General features: G+C 43.5%; 1 protein-coding gene across 2 annotated transcripts in view; it reads left to right on the top strand.

Annotated features, from left to right (window-relative positions):
- LOC126141629 (cytochrome P450 6a2-like) overlaps window positions 1-17,681 on the top strand; it is a 263,266-nt gene that overhangs the window by 227,882 nt on the left and 17,703 nt on the right. For both annotated transcript variants that reach the window (XM_049915265.1, XM_049915266.1), the window contains 2 exons: window positions 5,544-5,765; window positions 13,697-13,948. In XM_049915265.1, coding sequence (XP_049771222.1) covers window positions 5,544-5,765; window positions 13,697-13,948 — 474 coding nt within the window. The remainder of the gene's footprint in view (window positions 1-5,543; window positions 5,766-13,696; window positions 13,949-17,681) is intronic.

Here is a 17,681-nt window from a genome sequence, read left to right as displayed (position 1 = left end):
AATGAATTCACGGTGTTCTTATTTCAATTTCCAGGAGTGTATTATATGGTCTGTACATTTACATAAACTAACGGTCAGATGCATCTTAAATTATAGAGAAAAACACTTGCCATTCAGATGTAAGCTTCACCTGGTATAACCGTACACTTGATAGTAAGACACATGACTCATAAGAGAACCGACTTTCGGTGTGTGCAGGACTACAGCTCATGTCTCCATGTTCTGTGCAACTGAAACCTACTTTGTAATGAGTGAAAGAAGAAAGGTATCTACTTTATCTACTGAAAGCAGTTAGTACTTCTGCACAAGCAAGAACGTGTGTAGTGTGTTACGCTTGTGTCACCTGCAAACGTGAACAAAAGGAGAAATAAGCACTTGTACATTGACCGTAAGTGTCTTCAAGTATAGAAAAGCTGATAGAAGCAAAAACAATGAAGAACATTTTTCAATTTAATTCACACTGTTATTCAATGTGTAAGGATACATTTTTACAAGCAATACGTACATACGTCCACCAACAGATCACCCATAATACTGTACAAAGTATTCTTAAATAACACAAAAGACAACACCATATAATCTCATACCCCCACAATTTAATTAATTGGACGGGAAAGTAATTTCAAACTGAGTCTGTGCTAGAAAATGGCTTTAAATCCACTCCTCAACTTCTAGAGAATTTGAGTGAAGACGTACGACTATTTAGAATGGAGGAGGGTAATAATAAGTGGAAGATAAATGAGATGAAGAAGATGAATTAGCAAAGACATTGAAGCCAAATTAAATAATGTATCTATGAAAGCAAAACGCAGAGATATTATAGAATAAGAAGAACAAGAGGATCATCATGATCAAGAAAATAATAATGTCACTGAAGAATGCAAGTCTACCTAGGAGAACTGTATATACTGGGTATGCAACCTATAGGTTTAACGAAACATGTGATAAAGGTTGAAGATAGATAATCTGAAAGAACTCAAGGTTTACCCTATCAAATATTCTTAGTAACATCAAATCTCAGCAAGAATTTTTCAAAAGATATTGATGTGTATGATCAAAAATTATGTATGACAGTTTCACTGTTAAATGCGTTAGTGACCCAACATTAGAGATCAGACTTGACAGCATTTTTATCGATATTCAGCGTAAAAAAAATGAACAATTGGTATCTATAGATATCATTGAACAAGTAAGACAGCTCACTGCTTTTTCCATTACTTTGAATACCTCTTATTAGAATGGAATCATTCCAGTCATTTAAAGGAGTCAAAAAATACGTATCCATTCCTTGTGGAGTCTCTAGTTTAACAGCCTCACAAACCACCCTACAAGACATTCGACGTATGTTATAATATAAAGCTTAGGGCACTTATAGCTTGCAGATTTTCTGGATATGATGCAATATTGATTGGTGAATAGGATTTAAAATATATTTTGATGGTCATTGTGACATTCCACCATATTATACATTTCAATCAACATAATACTGTCACCAAACGATGATGTAATGGGCGTAAGTATATTTCTCTTGATAAGGAATGTGACATTTGCCATATAATTTACTCTACTAATTTCAGTAACAGGATTGTTCAAATTTTCCAGTAATGTCCACAAACCAAAATGTTGGTCAGTTAGACTCAGCTTCCTCGAACGAAGTGAAGAGATGTTAAGTACTCTAGGTAGGACATGTTGACCATGTGAACTACTAGAGAGTGAAAGCTGTCCCACGCGAGAAGTAACCACAAACTTGCTGCGCTTGCTGTAAGGTTGTAACAAGTACAAAGATTAAAGCATGTATAGGTGAGCTGTACAACTTGTCGATGTGAGGGAGAAAGGCACCCCTTCCCATGTTCCATCCTTAAGTCTTGTATAATACGACCTCGTATCCCAACACAGTTTTCAGAATGGATAGTACAGCATGTTAACCATACGGTACAGTATGATGCTGCACCAAAACGTGATATCTTGATGGTACACTACTGGCCATTAAAATTGCTACATTACGAAGATGACGTGCTACAGACGCGAAATTTAACCGACAGGAAGAAGATGCTGTGATATGAAAATGATTAGCTCTTCAGAGCATTCACACAAGGTTGGCGCCGGTGGCGACACCTATAACGTGCTCACATGAGTAAAGTTTCCAATCGATTTCTCATACACAAACAGCAGTTGCCGGAGTTGCCTGGTGAAATGTTGTTGTGATGCCTCGTGTAAGGACGAGAAATGCGTACCATCACGTTTCCGACTTTTTGTAGCCTATGGCGATTGCGGTTTATCGTATTGCGACATTGCTGCTCGCGTTGCTCGAGATCCAATGACTGTTACCAGAATATGGAATCGGTGGGTTCAGGAGGGTAATACGGAACACCGTGATGGATCCCAACGGCCTCGTATCACTAGCAGTCGAGATGACAGGCATCTTCTCCACATGGCTGCAACGGATCGTGCAGTCACGTCTCGATCCCTCAGTCAACAGATGGGGACGTTTGCAAGATAACAACCATCTGCACGAACAGTTCGACGACGTTTGCAGCAGCATGGACTAACAGCTCGGAGACCATGGCTGCGGTAACCCTTGACGCTTCATCACAGACAGGAGCGCCTGCGATCGTGTACTCGATGGCGAACCTGGGTGCACGAATGGCAAAACGTCATTTTTTCGGATGAATCCCTGTTCTGTTTACAGCATCATGATGGTCGCATCCGTGTTTGGCGACATCGCGGTGAACGCACATTGGAAGCGTGTATTCGTCATCGCCATACTTGCGTATCACCCAGCGTGATGGTATGGGGTGCCAGTGGTTACACGTCTCGGTCACTTCTTGTTCACATTGACGGCACTTTGAACAGTGGACATTACATTTCAGATGTGTTACGACCCGTGGCTCTACCCTTCATTCGATCCCTGCGAAACCCTACATTTCAGCAGGATAATGCACGACCGCATGTTGCAGGTCCTGTACGGGCCTTTCTGGATACAGAAAACGTTCGACTATCCCCTTGGCTAGCACATTCTGCAGATCTCTCACCAACTGAAAACGTCTGGTCAATGGTGGCCGAGTAACTGGCTCGTCACAATACGTCAGTCACTCCTCCTGATGAACGGTGGTATCGTGTTGAAGCTGTACCTGTACACGCCATCGAAGCTCTGTTTGACTCAATGCCCAAGCGTATCAAGGCCGTTATTACGCCCAGAGGTGGTTGTTCTGGGTACTGATTTTTCGGGATGTATGCACCCAAATTGCGTGAAAATGTAGTCACATGTCAGTTCTAGTATAGTATATTTTGCAACGTAACCTTCCAGTAGTGGTGGTGGTAAAACCTACCTAAGTAGGTAGATTACCGTCCCTTTGACATGTCCTACGGCTCCTGCAAGCTACAGTCTGTAGTAAATGGTTTCTTAAATTCGTGTGGTCCACGAAATTACTGGCCCCTGCGAGTTATTGATGGGTATTAATAATTTCTAGCGGAAGGTTTTAACGAACCGGTAAAAATTTGAACGCAACGGAAAAGGCAATTTTTTTAATCACTACAGAAGGCACCTATACAGGGCTTAATAGGCAGTATATAGTTTTTATTTGCTTTCATGACCCATAATTTGACTGTGGTACTAACTGCCACCTACTCTTTATGATGGGCGGAGTAAATAATCAGGCGAGGGTAGAGATTAATTTATATTTATTCTGTACCGATGGTATTTCACCAACTAGTCGTGTTTCTCTTGCAATGTACATCATCAAAACCGGTCTCTAGTTAACATGGTTCAGTTTCGCCACGTAATTATGGAATGGGACAGAGGTGCACAGACATGGCTTCAATGTAATTTTATACAACCGCACAAGTATACCTAAACCCACGTTTATTACATTCAGTTGCTATAGATTACTCAGAACAAGTTCCGCAAAGACACTACAAGCAAAACTAGGTCAGGGTGGAAGAGTATTTCGCAAATCTTTACCAAATCAGTGGGCATTAAAATCCGATACTTTTCCTAGTGGCACGAGTATTTTACTTAACGCACCACATCGCCAACAAATCAAATCGTTATGGGGTGCACAAGAAACATCACTTCAATGCTGTTCAACCCACATGGCCAAGTTTCAGTAGCCAACAGAAACCCAGAAAAATATGGACACACACGATTATTCCTTCCCTATTTTACACTCGCTCTCTATCGTATGATTATTCATCGTGTACAATATACTTTCAGACCGAAACTACAATTTATCAATGCGGTGTTTGCTCCAACCGACCACGTGGCGCGAAAGCAAGTTCACAAAGAAAACATATGGAAAACAAATAAAAATCCCCAAAATATTACTGTAAATGGAAGAGCACATTAAAATACATTGAATGAGTGAATTTTCGTTAAGCACAGAGCAATAACGTGACTGTTAGCTTATGGCACATGGTGCGTTGCCTGGACAACGCACTAACTCAAGGTCTACTGAAATTCGAGTAAATTAAGAAAATCAATTCCCTTATGGGGTTCAGTGGTAATTTCGCACCTGATTCCAACATCTGGACTTCATTACAGAGCAGATTTCAGACAATCTAATACCTGTGTTAACATTACCAAAACGAGAGCTGCGTCTCCATGTCTGTCCAGCACCACGACCCAGGAACAAGTGCTCTTCCAACCGAATTCGCCTAACCGTTCCGCGTACAAACGTGGTGGGGGTGGCGCGCCAACCTGACAGAGCCAATACGCGCGCCTACGTGTCATCTTTGCCCTGACCTGCAAACTTGGTCTCTGCTAAACTTGTTCACGCTTGGAGGGTTGGTACTACCCTACCCCAGAACGACCATTCATGCAGTGTTACAATCTGTACCTAAAGCTTTCTGCTAGTTCACACACTCACTCATTTATACCATCCAGGGCGCACAAAGGAAAGGAAAGGAAAATGGGAAACCTGGTCACAACAGAAAAAAATTCAATAAATAACACTGTTTAGTCCATTCTCTCCATTGGATACCAGCTGAGGTATTACCTGCAAGAGAAGAAACTATTGCTAATAATTTCTGCGTGCTAGCAATTTAATAAAACATTGGAACGGTATAACAAGTTCCGTTTCAATTTGTCCGGTGAATACCCGTTTATGATCTGCATTTCTTCTTGGTGTGGCAATTTTAATGCCAGTAGTGTAGAATCCAGTGTACAGACGTCTATAGTATGCCGTTCATAATGGCAGTAGAGCAAAAATTAAATTGTGGCAGTATTTTGGATTGATCTTTGTAAATGATACTTGAAAACAATGTTTACCATTTCCGTTTCTGTAGTGGTGTCACCAGTTTCAGTTCCTTTAGTACCTATGAGTCTGCAAACTACCTTACGTAGTCTTTACTCATCATTACAATTGCTTTGGGTTTTGCGAAACATTTTTCAGTAATATTTTGTTAGACAGTCAGCTAGAGCTTCACGCATAGTTCCTGTGACAGCCAAACGTGTATTCTTTCGCGCCTCTCGATCTGTAATTCACGAATCCACTCAGCTGAAGTTGTCCTGGCGAGATATAGACGTATTTTTTTTTTTTTTGCAGAAATCACGCACGAGCTGATGACGGCGCAGTGCTTCGTATTCTTCTCGGCCGGCTTCGAGACGTCGTCTACGACGATGAGTTTCTGCCTTCACGAGCTGGCGCTGCACCAGGACGTCCAGGAGCGAGTGAGGGCGGAGGTGGACGCGGTCGTGCGCAAGCACGGCGGCGCCATCACCTATGACGCCATCCAGGACATGACCTACCTCGACCAGGTCGTGGCGGGTGCGTCTCCACTCACCCAATACGCAGAAGCTATCAAGTTTCTTCTGTTTTTATATGGCGCATAACACCACACCTAAGGAAATGATCTTAACAGAACTTGGCGGTTCAATTGCAGGGACCTTCAAACCTCACGACATCTCGTAGCTAAACAAAGAACCCAGACCATTCTTAAAGTTGTGTGTCACTTGAGGAAACCTATCTCAGTATTCGAGATGAAATGATCTCTGTGAACAGTGTTGCTGTAAAGTGGCTGTTAGGTGTTCGCTACAGGACTGTTCCCATCACTAATCAGACTAGCTACAGAAAGCCGTACTAAAAGAAAATTAACAGTAATAACTTATTCTGTTTATTTTTCCTTTAACAGCTACGTTACTGAATAAAATCAGTGAGATTGGATTTATGTCCTCGATACATACACACAAGCGCTGTATTACATTCAAGCCTCTTCATCTACCAGTTACTACTACAACCTACATCCGTTTTTACTTGCTTACTGCGTTCATCTCTTGGTCTCTCTCTACAGTTTTTACCCAGCACACTCCCCTTCAACGCTAAATTACTAACCCCCTTGATATATGAGATTGTATCCTATCAAACATTCCCTTCCTATAGTCAAGTTATGTCACACTTTTCTGGAAAATTCTGTTCATTATCTCCACATTTGTTTAGTTGATCTAATTTTCAGTATTAATCTGTAGCACCACACTTCAATTCCCTTCTTGTCTGACCTCTTTATCGTCAAAGTTCCACTACATACAAAGCTACACTCTCGCACAAATACACTCCTGGAAATGGAAAAAAGAACACATTGACACCGGTGTGTCAGACCCACCATACTTGCTCCGGACACTGCGAGAGGGCTGTACAAGCAATGATCACACGCACGGCACAGCGGACGCACCAGGAACCGCGGTGTTGGCCGTCGAATGGCGCTAGCTGCGCAGCATTTGTGCACCGCCGCCGTCAGTGTCAGCCAGTTTGCCGTGGCATACGGAGCTCCATCGCAGTCTTTAACACTGGTAGCATGCCGCGACAGCGTGGACGTGAACCGTATGTGCAGTTGACGGACTTTGAGCGAGGGCGTATAGTGGGCATGCGGGAGGCCGGGTGGACGTACCGCCGAATTGCTCAACACGTGGGGCGTGAGGTCTCCACAGTACATCGATGTTGTCGCCAGTGGTCGGCGGAAGGTGCACGTGCCCGTCGACCTGGGACCGGACCGCAGCGACGCACGGATGCACGCCAAGACCGTAGGATCCTACGCAGTGCCGTAGGGGACCGCACCGCCACTTCCCAGCAAATTAGGGACACTGTTGCCCCTGGGGTATCGGCGAGGACCATTCGCAACCGTCTCCATGAAGCTGGGCTACGGTCCCGCACACCGTTAGGCCGTCTTCCGCTCACGCCCCAACATCGTGCAGCCCGCCTCCAGTGGTGTCGCGACAGGCGTGAATGGAGGGACGAATGGAGACGTGTCGTCTTCAGCGATGAGAGTCGCTTCTGCCTTGGTGCCAATGATGGTCGTATGCGTGTTTGGCGCCGTGCAGGTGAGCGCCACAATCAGGACTGCATACGACCGAGGCACACAGGGCCAACACCCGGCATCATGGTGTGGGGAGCGATCTCCTACACTGGCCATACACCACTGGTGATCGTCGAGGGGACACTGAATAGTGCACGGTACATCCAAACCGTCATCGAACCCATCGTTCTACCATTACTAGACCGGCAAGGGAACTTGCTGTTCCAACAGGACAATGCACGTCCGCATGTATCCCGTGCCACCCAACGTGCTCTAGAAGGTGTAAGTCAACTACCCTGGCCAGCAAGATCTCCGGATCTGTCCCCCATTGAGCATGTTTGAGACTGGATGAAGCGTCGTCTCACGCGGTCTGCACGTCCAGCACGAAAGCTGGTCCAACTGAGGCGCCAGGTGGAAATGGCATGACAAGCCGTTCCACAGGACTACATCCAGCATCTCTTCGATCGTCTCCATGGGAGAATAGCAGCCTGCATTGCTGCGAAAGGTGGATATACACTGTACTACTGCCGACATTGTGCATGCTCTGTTGCCTGTGTCTATGTGCCTGTGGTTCTGTCAGTGTGATCATGCGATGTATCTGACCCCAGGAATGTGTCAATAAAGTTTCCCCTTCCTGGGACAATGAATTCACGGTGTTCTTATTTCAATTTCCAGGAGTGTATCATTAATCTCTAGCAGTAATTCACCCATTTTTAGCCTATCCAGTCACCTTCAGAAAACACGTCCCAACACGTAAGTCTATATCCGATGTTAACAAATTTCTCCCCTACAGAAAATCTTTTCTTGCCGCTGACAATCTACATTATATATCTTCCCTTCTTCAGACTCATCATCACTTAATTTACTGACCAAATAGCAATACTCAGCTACTACTTTTAGTGTTTCGTCCCCTTATCATATTTCCTCAATATCGCCTCATGTAATTTCACAACGTTCCATTTCTCTCCTTTTACTTTTGTTGATGTTTCATATCCTTCTTTAAGGACACTATCCATTCCATTCAACTCGTCTTCCAAATCCTTTGGTATTGGCGGCAGAAATACAGTGTCGTCGGCAAACTTTAAATTTTTATATCTTTTCTCTGAGCTTTAATTTCTTGACGCAAATTATCTTGGGTTTCCTCTGGCTACATGTACAGATTATTACATCCGGAAAAAGCTACAACACTGTCTCACTGCCGTCGCAAACACTGCTTGCCTTTCATGGCCTTCGGCACTTATAATTGCCGTCTTATTTTCCGTACAGGCTATAAACAGCCTTTCGCTTCCTATATTTTACCGCTGCTGCCTTCAGAATTTCAAGGAGTGTCTCCAGTCAACATTGTCAGAATCTTTCTCCAAGTATACCAATACTACAAACGTTCGTTTGCCTATCGTTTAACTAGCTTCTTAGATAAATGATAGGTTTAGTCTTGCCTCGCGTGTACCAACATTTCTCCGGAATAGAACCTGATCTTCTCGGAGATCGGCTTCTACAACTTTTTTAATAAAATTATAAACAGCCGACCAGTTTCAATGGATAAAAAAATTCTTTACTGAGGTTTCGACAAACATAAATTTGTCTTCTTCAGAAGGTAACAACCTACGGGTAATGAACATCATAGCTTACATTACAAAATTAAGAAACTTATAAGTCAAGAATTTTTTTTTTCTTTTTTCTTTATTGAATTTCAGTTCCCCCCGAAGGGGGGGGGGGGGCTGGCAGCAGCCTAGTATGCCGCTCTTCAGCCTACAGATTTTGCGAGAAAGTTCAAGAGAATAAATAATGAAAAACAGGCGATAAAATCGGAGACTTAAAGAGTAACATGGCGAAAAGAAATCGTGGAACTTAAAACAAACAAGAGAGGGATGATGATGCTAATAAAATACATACGAAGCAGACAGGGAAAACAATATACAGGCAATTAAAAAACACGGCGACAGTCTGGATTCTGTTCGCAGAAGACATAAAATTCACACCTAGCGACAGCATGGTTTCTGTTCGCAACACGAGAAAGACAAACTGAATAGTCACTGGAGCACTGCACTAAAAAGTTGGCAAATGTGACATACCACAGTCGAGAGCAGGTGGGGGGAAACTGGACAGAAGATGGGAAAACAAAAAAGGGGGAAAAGGAGAGTAAAAGCGATGGGGGAAACCGGGAAAGGAGCTGATGGAGGATGAGGACCCATAAGAGGGGTGGGGGGCAGACGCGACAGGGAGTGGGGTAGGCAGAGGAGGGAAATACAAAAGGACTTGGGGGGGAGAAGGGAGGTAGGGAGAGGTTTAGTGGGGAGAAAACAGGACGGAAGGGGGGGAAGAGGGAGCCCAGGGAAAGGACAGAGGAAAGGAGGGGGAGTGAGGATCAGAGTTGATAGGAAGGATAAATGGAGGGAGAGAGGGCATCGTCCGGGAGGGGGAGTTGACGGAAGCCACCTTGGGAAAGTAGATGGAGGGTGTAGAGATGGAGGGTAGGGGGGACACAACGGTGAAGACGTGGCAAGGGGCGGGGATGGGAGAGGAGAGGAGCAACCAGGGGGTGAGGGGGTTCAAGACGGCGGGAGGTGTAGAGTATGCGGATATGTTCGAGGAATGAGATCATAGAGGATCCGCGTGGGGGACGGGAGGCGGATACGGAAGGCGAGGCGGAGTGCATGACGCTCAAGGATCTGGAGGGACTTATAGAATTTTGGGGGGGTTGGGGCAGATATCCAGGCAGGACTGGCATAACAGAGGAGCCAAGAATAAATTTTAAGACAGATTAGACAGCTCTTGCATTACAGAAGTATGAGAACGACGACTGGTACTTCGAATTTTACATTAGTAAGGACTAATGTACCATCGCCGTTTTTACAATTGTCGACATAGATCCATGTGTCAAAAATAAAATATAGCCCTAGAATTAGGATTTGTGGCGTTAATATAAAATAGCTCATGGATCTTGCAGGGCTCACAACCGACTGAGTGTAATCGGCGAGTGTAGTTACTCTGAAAGCAGGGCAGGTGGCGCTCGTGCCGAGAAACATGTGCCAATTGGCGTACGAAGGCAACGTGTAAATTATCAATATTAATAACGTCCTTAGGTAGAGTAACAATAAAAAAAGGAAGGAAATTAACACTCCCGCTATAACAGTATGGGAGCATTGGTCCAAATAATGTCGTTATACATCAAAAAAGGCAGGTGGCGCTTACGCCGAGAAACTTACACCCAGTGGTACATACAGCCAAAATATATAAAAAAAAATACATTACTATATTAGTGAAGCCCACGAACGGTATACATGTCAGAACTTTAAAATTGACAATAATGGCTCTTGTCAAGAAAGAATTACGAACACTAGTACACGATCCTGTTAGTACACAGTCACAGGAAAAACAAAAATTTTAGAGCCAGGTAAAATCACATAAGGACCGATGTGGTAGCAAACATACATCGTCACATAACCATCATTACATAAAGGGTAGTAAGCCTAAAGCACTGAAGGTGCATCATAGCTTCCTGAGGAAATAAACCACTAAGGTTACCAGCATTAATGTTATACCGTAAACAGTACAGGTTTAAAGGCTTCGAAAAATTGTCTACAAGCAAGGTTCAACTGGTCGTTCAGTATATTACCATCCTTGAGCTCAAGATGTTTGAACATTTGTAACTGTTGCCACAGATCTAATCTGTGCCCTTTGTCTTCTCTGTATAGGACAACAATGTCTTCTAAATGTTTTGGCGTATGACTGGCTATCGGGAGGTGTTCAGGAAAAGTAGATTTGTGAATATTCGTTCCTTTCTTACCTAATAGGTGTTCTTTATATCTTGTTTTCACAGCTCTGCCTGTTCGACCAATATAATATGAAGGACAGTTGTTACAGGTTAGTTTGTAAACCCCTGAATTGGAAAATCAATCGCCGGCGATCTCTACTGAATGTACAAAATTTCTCTTTAAACTGTTATCTGTAGAGAAGGAGACATTACATTTATACAGTTCAAACGTACCTAAGTTCTGTATTTTAATTTATAAATCATACCTGCTACCACGTGTTCGTCTAAAATTGTGAGCCATATGTTTGTGACTATTACAGCGCCATCTGTCACAAAGCGAAGAAAGTGGTCCAACTAAAACATTGATATTTCTTTACGTACTACACGAATATGTAATAAAAATGAGGGTTCGTATTTAAAAAACGCAGTTGATATCCATTTGATCTATGGCAGCGCCATCTAGCGGGCCAACAATAGCGCCATCTGGTTTCCCCCTTCAAGCTAGACAAGTTTCGTTCTTTGTAGTTTCTTCGTTTGACGCTTATTTCGTGAGACCTTTGGCCCTGTCACGATCAATGGACCACCCTGTATATTTCCAAATTAACTTGTGAGGGAGCCTTTCAAAAGCAGCCTCGCTGTGGAAGAATATCAGTTGTAACGGCCAGTTCTCTTATTGGTGTTCTATCAGCAGACCAGGTACTAGCATTAGCTTTTGCTGAGTACACCACCCCCACCCTCACCTACTTGGGCCTCACCATTGACCGTCACCTCACCTGGATCCCTCATCTCCGCTCCATCCAATCCAAAGCCCACAACAGCCTCCGACTCCTCGAACTCCTCTCTGGCCGGACATGGGGGTTGCACCCCTCTACCATCCTCCACACCTACAAATCCTTAATCCATCCCATCCTCTGTTATGCCAGTCCCGCCTTGATATCTGCCACCCCCCGCCCCAAATTCTATAAGTCCCTCCAGATCCTTGAGCGTCATGCACTCTGCCTCGCCTTCCGTATACGCCTCCCGTCCCCCATGCGGATCCTCTATGATCTCGTTCCTTCCCCCCATCTGCTCCTGTTCCTCAAACATATCCGCATCCTCTACACCTCCCGCCGCCTTGATCCCTCTCACCCCCTGGTTGCTCCTCTCCTCTCCCATCCCTGCCCCCTGCCATGTCTTCACTGTTGTGTCCCCCCTACCCTCCATCTCTACACCCTTCATCTCCTTTTCCAAGGTGGCTTCCATCAACTCCCCCTCCTGTATGATGCCCTCTCTCCCTCCATTTATCCCTCCATTCAACTCTGATCCTCACCCCCCCCCTCCTTTCCTCCATCCTTTTCTTGGACTCCCTTTTCCTTCCTTCCATCCTCTTTTTTCCCCACCTACCCTCTCTCTGCCCCCCTTCTCTCTCCCGAATCCTTTTGCATTTCCCTCCTCTGCATTTTCCCATTCCCTCTCACGTCTGCCCTGCCCCTCCCCCCCTTATGAGTACACTCCCTCCTTTGGTTTCCCCCCTTTCGTTTTTCCTCTCCTCCCTCCTTGTTTTCCCCCTCATCTGTCCAAGGTTCCCCCCCCCCCCACCATCTGCCCTAGGCTATGGTGTGTCCTCTTTGTGGATATTTAGTGCAGTGTTTACAGTGAGTGTTCAGTGTTGTGTGTCTTTTCCGAAGTGTTGCGAATGGCCGTCATACTGTCGCTGGATGTGATTTTATATTTCTTGCGAACAGAAACCAATGTTACTTAAAATCCGTCTTGACTGCATTTTTTTTTTATTCATATGACCGGTTTCGGTTCTTTCAGAACCATCTTCAGATCTAATATTTCAGTTACAGGAGTAACCCTCCAAATCTAGCAACTTGCACATGCTACGTCACATGCATGCATAGCATGTGAAAGTTGCTAGATTTGGACGGGTTACTCCTGTAACTGAAATATCAGATCTGAAGATGGTTCTGAAAGAACCGAAACCGGTCATATGAATAAAAAAAAAATTTGCAATCAAGACGGATTTTAAGAAACATTAAAAAATCACTGATTGCTGTTATCCCATAAGACATTATGTCTGTTTTTGCAAAGAAACCAGACTGTCGCCATGTTTTTTAATTGCCTGTCTAGTATGTTACTTGTCTACATCCTGTGTATTTTTAGTCGCTTTGCCAACCCTTTGCTTTATGTTTTAACTTTCCCCAATTTTCCGCCGTTTTAAAGTTTAAGTCCCCGTTTTATCGCCTGCTTTTATTGTTTCTTCTCCTTACATTTTAAAAAGTCTGTAGGCTGCAGAGCAGCGTAATAAGCTGCTGCCAGCCCGCCACCTTGGGGGGGGGGAGTCGAAATACAATAAAGGGAAAAAAAAGGCTGAGTACACGTGTGTGACTTAACAACAGGGGTTCAAGGAAATCTGGGTATTTCTTCACAGGCGATTCCCTTATATCCTCTCAAGAATTTCCTTTCGGCTGGAGACAAAGACGATTGGGTGAGAACTGAGCACTCTTCCACCTCTCTTTTACCATTAGACGTACGGGTGGTGACAGTCTGGTGAACAAAATGTGACGAAGGAGCGGAATGGAAAGTCCCGATGTGATTGCATCAGTAAGTTCATGTCTACCTGCTTGGAAAACTACTGTGTGGCTCTGAGTAAGCTCCTCGACTTCGTTGCAGAGACGCTGCGCATGTACCCGCCGGTGCCGTTCCTGGACCGCGTGTGCGAGGTGCCGTACAAGCTGCCGGGGTCCGGAGCGGTCATCGAACCCGGCACCAGGGTCTTCATTCCGGTGTGCGGCCTCCACAGCGACCCCCGGTACTTCCCACAGCCCGACAAGTTCGACCCGGAGAGGTTCAACGAGCGGAACAGGGCCAACATCAACCGGAACGCCTATCTTCCCTTTGGGGAGGGACCGAGGAACTGCATTGGTAAGACTGTGACTGCAACTGTGCTACACTTTGATACCCTGCTCTCACAGCTTGTCCTGCGTTATTTCCACTTTTGAGAGTTTTGGAATTTTAAAGGACACCACGTTCGGACACCTGTGGGTGCGCTATGAACTTTTATTCGTCACAGTGAACATGTTCCTGACCAAATTCATTCAGTAGTATCCCTGTGCAAGAGAAATGAAAATATAATCTCGTAATAATCACGATAAAGGCTTTTACAAAATTGCGATTGCAACGAATGAGAGCTGAAAACACAGAAGAAAATATAAAAACAAGAAAATCTAGTAGGCTCTTTCTTTATTAAAGATCCGGTGGGTCGCGAAGTGGAAGCCAAGGTGAAGGTCAGAATTGTACTTGCAACAGCTACCGACATCTTGCAACTACCTCTCCACATAGTCGTCGCTCCAACTATGACATTTGTCGTAGCGTTGTACCAACTTTCCAATCGTGCATTACATCAATTCTATACGCTGCTCTGTAGCTCACTGTCTATGTAAAGATGTTGCCTTCATAGCCAGCGTTTCATGTGAGTAGAGATGAAACACAGAGGGGGACATGTGATGAAACACTTCAAAGACTTAATGCTGCGATTTTTACTATTCGAACGGTATCTTAAGTAAGTGATCGTTCGACACGGAAATTAGTCAATTTTGCTTATTTTAATACTCTTATGTCCACAGTTTTATATTTTTGGTAACTGTTCCGATTCACAAAGGGAATCTTTGGCTCAGAAACGGGCAGTAAGGGCAATAAGTGGTGAAAGATCGTGAAGCTCTAGTCAACCTCTCTTCATTAGTCTGGGTATTCTGATATTGGCCCCTTAATATAAATATGTATATTCTTTACTGTCGTTTCTTGTTAGCAATATAAGCTTATTGTCAAGAATTGGCAGCTTTCACTCACTTAGTACTAGGCAGAAATCCAGTCTTCATTTCCGTCGCACTTCCTTGTCTCTTGTGCAGAAAGATGTGTGGTAAACTGCTGCATCCATTTTCAATAAACTCCCACAAAAATTCAAAAATCTTAGCAGTTGTCTTCGCGTTTGCAAATCCAGACTGAGGAGTTTCTTGATACGCACTCCTTTTACACTGTCCAGGAGTTCCTTGAAAAATTAAGCTGATTCCTATGTTATATTGTTGACTGCGTTTACGTAAGCTTATGATGGAACGAGACGTGTAAAATTTTAAAAAAAATAGAAGAACTTCCTACCGAATACGCTGTAGCAGCTTCTTAATTGTCCCAGCAGAGTGAGGCCAGAATCGTGATGAAGAAGGAAGTGCATGACAATTACGTTATGACGGTTGCTTGAAACCAGGCGAGATATCTCAGCAGGCACCCATACAGTACTTGCCGGTAGGTACTATTTTCTGTGCATCTTTACGTGCTCACCGTAGCTCAGAACTGAGAAGTGCGGCCTGACGCGATCGACGAGCATCCTGGAGAATCTGCCAACACATCTCTGCAAAGCGTCGTCGGATTTTCACTGTGCTTTCCATTACGCGACAGATCGGACCTTAACGAACGAGTAGCCTTCGTGGATTAATATGGTGAGTTCATCTTGCAGATACGTGCACTAAAGCTATTTATTTTATCTTACATACCATTTATTGACGTCAGTGAAGATTAAGAGATTGTTATTATAACACAGACATGGAAGAAAGTCACAGTCATTTTTTATTTTATTTCATTGGGCATTGGATAGACAAATACAGCACATTCAGACTCAGAGGGGTGCCTTTCCACAAAGTGCTAATCAATTTACAATAATAATTTCATTCCCTTTATCAGTAACACTTAAATATGTATAATAGTCTAGAAGTTTCTGCTACATTGGCTAACAAACTAGTTTCTAAATAAAACAAAATAAACATGTAGAAAATCAAACCGATCTATTATGCTTTATGAAAACGTTCAACTACTCCACGGGCAATTTACAGTTATGTGTTTCAAAAATGAAAACACATTTTCCTTGCTGCTATGTAGATTTATTTATAAATAAGTAGATTAAATAAATAAAATACAGGCTACAGTAAATAAAGAATAAAGGGTGTTTCCAATTAACTGCTGTCGATGAGACAAAGACGTTGAAAAAAGGTTTTTCAGTGGCATGTTCACCTACATTTTTATTGAATGAGCAGGTTTTAGATTGATTAGTACCTATTTTACACCACAGACATCCCTTCATTAACTAGGTTCCATACTCGTTTTCTAGTCTCTTATTATTCGTTTTGCGACGTTGTGATTGACGTTGTTTCACTAACTTGTTTCACAGTCACTTTGTGTGATGCAGTGTTATGCAAACATAACTCTTTGTACCTTTCCCGCCCTTTACTATTCTTTAATAATGGATCTTACCAGATATGTGTCTGATTACCAATGCATATTCTTTTTAGCACTGTTTATTACCCGTAAGCGTAACGGCTTGTCACCTAGGTCTTTTTATATATTCTCCCCTTTCATTTAATGGTTGACATAGCACTGTTTATTACCCGTAAGCGTAACGGCTTGTCACCTAGGTCTTTTTATATATTCTCCCCTTTCATTTAATGGTTGACATTAATGAAACGATCATGTGTATATAATTTCATTTGAACTTATTGGTACCACATAAATTGTTAATTTCCAGAATGATTGCATTTAATGAAAACGGCCAAAATCTAATTAATTTTATTGAATTCGTCCATTATGTAATATGTCTATAATATATTTGTTTACATAATAACTCATAGATCACTGATGTCACATTGGTTGTTGTGTGTACGGTATATTTTATAGGGCCTGAAGATGACGTTGTTACAACGTTGAAACTATTTGCCAAAATAATAATGACACCTTAAATACAGCAAGAGGAATTTCTTCATTTTTAATATAAACATAAGTTTCCAGTCAAATCAGATTATCCGTGGCCCATGCCTCATTGTCGGCTAGCTATTCGTAATCACGCCATTGCTCTTGTTGAGGTAAGAAATTTGACTGCGTCGGAGGCTTACATAGCATTCCAGGCCTTCTTCTGTTTACTCCCTGTAGCCTTTCCTTTGACTGTCAGTTGTAGGCCATTTCTTTGGAATGCGCACTGAGGTGACAGAAGTCATGAGATACCTGCTAATATCGTGTCGGACGTCCTCTTGACCGCCGTAGTGCAACAACTCAACGTGACATTTACTCAACAAGTCGTTGAAATTCCGCTGCAGAAATTCTGAGCCATGCTATCTCTATAGCTTTTCTTAACTGCGAAATTGTTGCTGGTGCAGGACTTTGTGCACTAACTGAGCTCACGGTCATCTGCCTTAAATGTTCAATGGAAATTGTGTCTTGCGATCTGGGTGGCCAAAGCATTCGCTCGAAATGTCCAGAATGTTCTTCATAACAATCGTGAACAGTTGTGGTCCGGTTACATGGCGCCTTACGTGTATTCCATGAATGGCTGCAGATGATCTCCAAGCAGCCGATCATAACCGCTTGCAGTATATGATAGGTTCAGTTGGAACAGAGGACCCGGTCCATTCCATGTAAACACGTCCCACATCATTGTACAGCCATAACCAATTTGCACACTCCCTTATTGACAACTTCGATCCATGGCTTCGTGGGCTTTGCGCAACACTCGAACGCTACCACCAGCTCTAACCAACTGACATCGGTACCAGGTCAGGGTTTCCCAGTTGTCTACCGTCCTGCCGATATGGTAACGAGTCATCGGCCACTGCGTTGT

This window comes from Schistocerca cancellata, unplaced genomic scaffold (assembly GCF_023864275.1).
Source record: "Schistocerca cancellata isolate TAMUIC-IGC-003103 unplaced genomic scaffold, iqSchCanc2.1 HiC_scaffold_732, whole genome shotgun sequence".
Lineage (NCBI taxonomy): Eukaryota > Metazoa > Arthropoda > Insecta > Orthoptera > Acrididae > Schistocerca > Schistocerca cancellata.
The sequence above is the reverse complement of the archived record's forward strand: the minus strand, read 5'-3'. Positions and strand labels throughout refer to the sequence as shown.